General features: G+C 44.1%; 1 protein-coding gene across 1 annotated transcript in view; it reads left to right on the top strand.

Moving 5' to 3' along the window:
- Window positions 1-2,373: 2,373 nt before the first annotated feature.
- The window catches only part of LOC120038573, a 32,627-nt gene continuing 26,797 nt past the window's right edge, over window positions 2,374-8,203 (top strand). Inside the window, exons 1-5 of the mRNA XM_038984267.1 lie at window positions 2,374-2,491; window positions 4,158-4,387; window positions 5,114-5,274; window positions 7,150-7,219; window positions 7,457-7,574. Of these exons, the coding sequence (XP_038840195.1) occupies window positions 2,392-2,491; window positions 4,158-4,387; window positions 5,114-5,274; window positions 7,150-7,219; window positions 7,457-7,574 (679 nt within the window). The 5' untranslated portion in view covers window positions 2,374-2,391. The remainder of the gene's footprint in view (window positions 2,492-4,157; window positions 4,388-5,113; window positions 5,275-7,149; window positions 7,220-7,456; window positions 7,575-8,203) is intronic.

Genomic DNA, 8,203 nt, shown 5'->3' with positions numbered 1-8,203 from the left:
TTTTGTTGAGGTAATATGTATACTGTGTAGGTTAGTATTAAGAGTTTCTTTAAGGTTTAGTAGTTTAGAATGAACGTGTAACCGGTAGATTATTTTAAAGAGTTATAAGGGGGGGACAGGTTTGTTGAGGGTATATACATGTAGGTAGAGTTAGTTATTAAAGAGTTCTAAGTAAGGGGGTACAGGTTAGTTGAGGTAATATGCACATGTAGGTAGAGTTTTTAAAGAGTTCTAAGGGGGTACAGGTTAGTTGAGGTAATATGTACATGTAGGTAGAGTTATTAAAGAGTTCTAAGGGGGTACAGGTTAGTTGAGGTAATATGTACATGTAGGTAGAGTTTTTAAAGAGTTCTAAGGGGGTACAGGTTAGTTGAGGTAATATGTACATGTAGGTAGAGTTATTAAAGAGTTCTAAGGGGGTACAGGTTAGTTGAGGTAATATATACATGTAGGTAGAGTTATTAAAGAGTTCTAAGGGGGTACAGGTTAGTTGAGGTATAATATACATGTAGGTAGAGTTATTAATTAGTTCTAAGGAGGTACAGGGTATTTGAGGTAATATGTACATGTAGGTAGAGTTATTAAAGTGTTCTAAGGGGGTACAGGTTAGTTGAGGTAATATGTACACGTAGGTAGAGTTATAACATTTTCTAAGGGTGTACAGGTTAGTTGAGGTAATATATACATGTAGGTAGAGTTATTAAAGTGTTCTAAGGGGGTACAGGTTAGTTGAGGTAATATGTACATGTAGGTAGAGTTTTTAAAGAGTTCTAAGGGGGTACAGGTTAGTTGAGGTAATATGTACATGTAGGTAGAGTTTTTAAAGTGTTCTAAGGGGGTACAGGTTTGTTGAGGTAATATGTACATGTAGGTAGAGTTATTAAAGTGTTCTAAGGGGGTACAGGTTAGTTGAGGTAATATGTACATGTAGGTAGAGTTATAACATCTTTTAAGGGGGTACAGGTTATTTGAGGTAATATGACCATGTAGGTAGAGTTATTAAAGTGTTCTAAGGGGGTACAGGTTAGTTGAGGTAATATGTACATGTAGGTAGACATTTTAAGGGTTCTAAGGAGGTACAGGTTAGTTGAGGTAATATGTACATGTAGGTAGAGTTATTAAAGAGTTCTAAGGGGGTACAGGTTAGTTGAGGTAATATGTACATGTAGGTAGAGTTATTAAAGAGTTCTAAGGGGGTACAGGTTAGTTGAGGTAATATGTACATGTAGGTAGAGTTATTAATTAGTTCTAAGGGGGTACAGGTTAGTTGAGGTAATATGTACATGTAGGTAGAGTTATTAAAGAGTTCTAAGGGGGTACAGGTTAGTTGAGGTAATATATACATGTAGGTAGAGTTATTAAAGTATACTAAGGGGGTACAGGTTAGTTGAGGTAATATGTACATGTAGGTAGAGTTATTAAAGAGTTCTAAGGAGGTACAGGTTAGTTGAGGTAATATATACATTTAGGTAGAGTTATTAAAGAGTTCTAAGGAGGTACAGGTTAGTTGAGGTAATATATACATTTAGGTAGAGTTATTAAAGAGTTCTAAGGGGGTACAGGTTAGTTGAGGTAATATGTACATGTAGGTAGAGTTATTAAGGAGTTCTAAGGTGGTACAGGTTAGTTGAGGTAATATATACATATAGGTAGAGTTATAACATTTTCTAAGGGGGTACAGGTTAGTTGAGGTAATATGTACATGTAGGTAGAGTTATTAAAGAGTTCTAAGGGGGTACAGGTTAGTTGAGGTAATATGTACATGTAGGTAGAGTTATTAAAGAGTTCTAAGGGGGTACAGGTTAGTTGAGGTAATATATACATGTAGGTAGAGTTATTAAAGAGTTCTAAGGGGGTACAGGTTAGTTGAGGTAATATATACATGTAGGTAGAGTTATTAAAGAGTTCTAAGGGGGTACAGGTTAGTTGAGGTAATATATACATTTAGGTAGAGTTATTAAAGAGTTCTAAGGGGGTACAGGTTAGTTGAGGTAATATATACATGTAGGTAGAGTTATTAAAGAGTTCTAAGGGGGTACAGGTTAGTTGAGGTAATATGTACATGTAGGTAGAGTTATTAAAGAGTTCTAAGGTGGTACAGGTTAGTTGAGGTAATATATACATATAGGTAGAGTTATAACATTTTCTAAGGGGGTACAGGTTAGTTGAGGTAATATGTACATGTAGGTAGAGTTATTAAAGAGTTCTAAGGGGGTACAGGTTAGTTGAGGTAATATGTACATGTAGGTAGAGTTATTAAACTGTTCTAAGTTGTGTTCATACTGAATGTCTTTGTTGATCTTTCTCTACTCTCCTCTTCTCTCCTTTCCTCTTCTCTCGTCTCGTCTCGTCTCCTGTCCCTCAGAGCCCTACAGTCCAGCGGTGTGGGTGATGATGTTCGTCATGTGCCTGACCGTGGTGGCTGTGACCGTCTTCATATTTGAGTTCTTCAGTCCAGTTGGCTACAACCGCAGCCTTTCCAGCGGAAAGAGTAAGTGACAGAGTTCCATTAGAAACAGGATATGCTGGGTCCATGTTTGGTAGCCATGTTGTTTCCTTGGTGACTGAATGGATACACAATTCCATACAGTTGTTCTATATGTTCAGTGTCTCATAGATCAAGTGACAGAACATTCCAGAATACCCTCCCTACACAGTGTTTGTCTGATGTACATGTCCATCACCACAGGACATGTCCACGCCTTGTTTGTGCTGTTGTTGTTGACGATGTTGGTTGGTCAGTCAATCAAGTATCACTGCAGAAAAATAGATTGGTATGAAAGTGTGTGTATCAGAGGATGGAAACCAATACTTTCTCTCATATGTTGAACTGCAGCTATATATTTTTAATATTGAAGCAGACATATATTATTTAGCAGTGCAGTTTGCACCGCTGTCATATTCTGTATGCTTCCCGCCTCTGTCCGATACCTCCGGGCTCTCTCTCCTTCTCTCTCTTCTCTCTCTTAGGTCTCTCTCTCTCTTTCTCTCTCTCCTTCTCTCTCTATTTTCCTCTTTCTCCCTTTCTCTCTCTCTCTCTCTCTCTCTCTCTCTCTCTCTCTCTCTCTCTCTCTCTCTCAGCATGACTGCTGCGCTGTACATATTTTACCTCTCTGTCCTCCTCTCACACATTCCCTTCATCTCTCTCATCCCTTTTACCTATCATTTAGAATTCTAGTGTTTGATCTTGGTGAAGATTGGACCATGAGTGGTGAAATTAAGTGTATGATTACATCTCAGTGTGGAAAGCGGTGGTGTTCAATATTTATTGAAAGTGCTTGAGAGGGAATCCGCAAGGTATTATTTACTTATATCAAATCAAAGTTTATATGTCACGTGCACGGGATACAACAGGTGTAAACAGTACAGTGAAATGCTTACTTTAAAGCTCTTCCTCATCAATGCAGTGTTCAATACCAAAGGTAAAGAAATAGAAAATCCACAATAGGATCTTAAAAAGAGCATGGAATCAATACTAGGTCAGATCAGATAAAAACAGGAAACTAAACACAAGAATGTACACTAAAAACAAGGTCAGTACCAATATCTTATCATAAGGCATGGATCAGTCATTCCAGGGGTTTTGGATATTTAATTCATCTTGAGTGGAACAATATTGTCCATAACGTTGCTTAGAGTGTTATATACAGTAAAATGTGTTGAAAATACTATTGTTGTTGAGTCCAAAACTATAGCACTGGTTTGTCCACTACTGAGTGTATTAAAGGGAGACTGTAATTTGGATTTTGCCAACGACTCCCTTTATCCACTTCCCCAAAGTCAGATGAACTGATGGATTCTATTTGTATATCTCTGTGTCCAGTATGAAGGAAGTTAGAGGTCGTTTCGCGAGCCAATACTAACGAGCGTTAGCGCAATGACTGGAAGTCTATTGGTATCTGCTAGCATGCTGGTATCCCTTTAACACTGCAGGCCTTAAAGTTCTATTGAGAGGACTATTGACTGGATGCACTCATACTTTTCCAGTGAGGCACTCTCCTCCTCCTTTTCCCTCACGTCCTCCCTCTCTCTCTCTCTCTCTCTCGCTCTCTCTCTCTCCCTCATACCCCACCCCACCAAACTCCCTCTCTGCCCCAACCCTGCTCTCCCCCCACCCCCTCCTCTCCCTCTATCCTTATCTCCCTCTCTCCATCCAGAGGCAGGAGGCTCTACGTTCACCATAGGAAAGTCTGTGTGGTTGCTGTGGGCCATTGTGTTCAATAACTCGGTCCCAGTGGAGAACCCCAGAGGAACCACCAGTAAGATCATGGTGCTGATCTGGGCCTTCTTCGCTGTCATCTTCCTGGCTTCCTACACAGCCAACCTGGCTGCCTTCATGATCCAGGAGGAGTACATAGACACTGTGTCTGGACTCTCAGACAAAAAGGTAAACATAGAAGAATGATGGTGTGTTTTTTTTGTTAGGTGGGTAAGGGTTATAGGTAAGGGTTATAGGTCAGAGTTATAGGTAAGGGTTATATGTAAGGGTTATAGGTAAGGGTTATAGGTAAGGGTTATAGGTAAGGGTTCGATTCTGATGTACCAATGTTTAAAAATATGTTCAGTTTATCATCAATTTCACTCGCAAGCACACATTGATGTCCAGGCTCCCTCCTCTCTCTCTCTCTCTCTCTCTCTCTCTCTCTCTCTCTCTCTCTCTCTCTCTCTCTCTCTCTCTCTCTCTCTCTCTCTCTCTCTCTCTCTCTCTCTCTCTCTCTCTCTTTCTCTCTCTCTCTGCTTTCTGATGTTCAATGTTTTGGTTGAATATGATAGCATGGTATTTTGAGCTTGATGTTGAGTGTACTGTCATGGTCTATTACAGCTCAGTGCTTTATGGTCAATACTTTGTTGTGGTGATACTGCTCAGTGCTATGGTGATTGGACATGGCTACAGATACACTTATTTTACAATACAACTGGATTCAAACTGTTTATGTGGTTTGGCCTCTATGGTTCTCTGATGTAGAAAAAAATATACTTCCTTGTACTGTAGCAAAGCACCGGCTTTCCCCTCTATTCAAATAGAGGCGCTCTATAGGCGCATATTGTCGTTTCTTCATAAAATAGGGATGTTTAGCCCAACTCAAACTCACCTTTCTCCCCTCTCTTTCAGTTCCAGCACCCCACAGAGCAGTACCCCCCTCTGAAGTTTGGCACGGTGCCCAACGGGAGTACAGAGAAGAACATCCGCAGTAACTACCCTGGCATGCACCATTACATGGTCAAATATAACCAGAGAGGGGTGGAGGACGCCATTAACAACCTCAAGACTGGGTCTGTCTTTCAAACTGTCCCCTCTGGGATCTGAACTATGTCTATGGGATGATCCCCTCACTCTCACTCTTTCCCCTAAACTTCACTCTCACAATATCAACCTCTCACCCTAAAACTTCCTCTCTGTCCCACTCTATATTACAGAAACAGTAAAACACTCCCCCCTCTTCTCCTTCTCTCTCCATCCCTCTCCTGTCCTCTCTCCATCCCTCTCCTCTACCCTCTCCTTCTCTTTCCATCTCTCTCCTCTACCATCTCCTGTCCTTCTCTCTCCATCCCTCTCCTCTACCCTCTCCTCTCCTCTCTCCATCCCTCTCCTCTACCCTCTCCTGTCCTTCTCTTTCCATCTATCTCCTCTACCCTCTCCTGTCCTTCTCTCTCCATCCCTCTCCTCTACCCTCTCCTCTCCTCTCTCCATCCCTCTCCTCTACCCTCTCCTCTCCTTCTCTCTACATCCCTCTCCTCTACCCTCTCCTCTCCTTTTCTCTCCATCCCTCTCCTCTACCCTCTCCTCTCCTTCTTTCTCCATCCCTCTCCTCTCCTTCTCTCTGCATCCCTCTCCTCTACCCTCTCCTGTCCTTCTCTTTCCATCTCTCTCCTCTACCCTCTCCTCTCCTTCTCTCTCCATCCCTCTCCTCTACCCTCTCCTCTCCTCTCTCCATCCCTCTCCTCTACCCTCTCCTCTCCTCTCTCCATCCCTCTCCTCTACCATCTCTTGTCCTTCTCTCTGCATACCTCTCCTCTACCCTCTCCTGTCCTTCTCTTTCCATCTATCTCCTCTACCCTCTCCTCTCCTTCTCTCTACATCCCTCTCCTCTACCCTCTCCTCTCCTCTCTCCATCCCTCTCCTCTACCCTCTCCTCTCCTTCTCTCTGCATCCCTCTCCTCTACCCTCTCCTCTCCTCTCTGCATACCTCTCCTCTACCCTCTCCTGTCCTTGTCTCTACATCCCTCTCCTCTACCCTCTCCTGTCCTTCTCTTTCCATCTATCTCCTCTACCCTCTCCTGTCCTTCTCTCTGCATACCTCTCCTCTACCCTCTCCTCTCCTTCTCTCTGCATCCCTCTCCTCTACCCTCTCCTCTCCTTCTCTCTGCATCCCTCTCCTCTACCCTCTCCTCTCCTTCTCTCTGCATACCTCTCCTCTACCCTCTCCTCTCCTTCTCTCTGCATACCTCTCCTCTTTCCCTCCGCCTCTCTTCTTCTCTTGTTAAATCTGCATCATATGTCTGCTGGGTTATATAATCCTTACAGTTTACTGTCACTAAGCCCCTGTCATCATCTCTCCCCGATTGCCTCGCCACCCCATTTATAGAACACTGTTGATGTGCTGGGAATGAGATACTCTCTGTCGCTCCCTCTGTCTTCCTCTCTCACCCCTCTTCTCTCTCTCTCTTTCGCTCCACCTCAGCCTCTCTTTATCTCTCCATCATTTTTTCCTTTCCTTTCTTTAATACATGCCCTCCCACCCTCCCACCCACCCACCAACCCTCTCTCTCTCTCTCTCTCTCTGGTTATTTCCTCCCCTGTGTGTTCTCTCGGTGTGTTTGTTCTTAAACTTTATAATCCTCATCACTCTCTATCTCTCTCCCCCATGTGTCTTTTGCCCCTGAAGTGTGTAAATCTTCTTTCCCTCTCTCTTTCCTCCCATCTCTTTTCTCACAGTACTGTATAAATCCTTCTCTCTCCACCTTCCATCCTCTCTCTCTTTCACTCTCTTCACTTTTCACTCTCTTTGGCACGTTCTCCCTTTCTCTCTCCTCCCTCTCTCCCGTTCTAACTTCAGATCTCTCTCACTCTCTCAACTCTTGCCTTTCTCTTTCTCTACCCCATCCCCCTGTTCTATTAACTCTTTAACTCCCCCGCTCTCTCTACAGGAAGTTGGATGCCTTTATCTACGATGCAGCTGTGTTGAACTACATGGCCAGGAAAGACGAGGGTTGTAAGGTGATGACCAGACAAGTTTGACTTGATGTATTCTATCCATTTACTCCTTTATTGTGTTTTTTTGTCAGCTAGATAGTGGATTGCTGTCACTTTGTGAAAATTGCATTTGTGAAAATAGCAATACAAAATGTGATGTATTGCTTGGTTGATTGGTTGGGTGAGTGAGGGAGTGAGTGATTGAGTGAGTGAGTAGTTGCTTGCTTGATTGATTGATTGATTGATGTTTGCTTGTCAAAGGTGATGACCATAGGCTCTGGGAAGGTATTTGCCACCACAGGCTACGGTATCGCCCTGCACAAGAACTCCCGCTGGAAACGCCCCCTCGACCTGGCCCTGCTGCAGCTGGTGGGAGACGGTGAGGACAAGGGAGGACGGGAGGAGGAAGGAGGAAGGGAGATGGTGAGGACAAGGGAGGACGGGAGGACGGGAGGAGAAAGGAGGGAGGGAAACATTGAGGACAAGGGAGGGAGGAGGAAGGAGGGAAACGGCGAGGACAAGGGAGGATGAGAGGAGGAAGGAGGGAGGGAGACGGTGAGGAAAGGGAAGGAGGGGAGGAGGAAGGAGGGCGGGAGATGGGGAGGATAAGGGAGGATGGGAGGAGGAAGGAGGGCGGGAGATGGGGAGGATAAGGGAGGACGGGAGGAGGAAGGAGGGCGGGAGATGGGGAGGATAAGGGAGGACGGGAGGAGGAAGGGAGACGGTGAGGACAAGGGAGGAGGAAGGAAAGAGGAAGGGGAAGGATGTAGAGAGTGAGGGGAGACTTGGGGAAGGTTTAAGGTGAGGTGGGGGTAAAAAGGAGAGGGGAGGAGAAAGGGGAAGATGGAGGTCAAAGGGCAAAGGGTAAGGCAAGACGCTCCCTACACCTACCCCTTGGTCCTAACCATTTGATGTTTACAGATCTGTAAGGTCTGGATAGGTATCAGCAGTTCTGTGGTAGAGATTCCACCATATTGCTTCCACCTTACAGATCTGAAAATACTGGAG

The sequence above is a fragment of the Salvelinus namaycush genome, unplaced genomic scaffold (assembly GCF_016432855.1).
Source record: "Salvelinus namaycush isolate Seneca unplaced genomic scaffold, SaNama_1.0 Scaffold2257, whole genome shotgun sequence".
In the NCBI taxonomy this organism is placed as follows: domain Eukaryota; kingdom Metazoa; phylum Chordata; class Actinopteri; order Salmoniformes; family Salmonidae; genus Salvelinus; species Salvelinus namaycush.
Note: the sequence above shows the minus strand (reverse complement) of the source record. Positions and strands in the feature narration are given on the sequence as shown.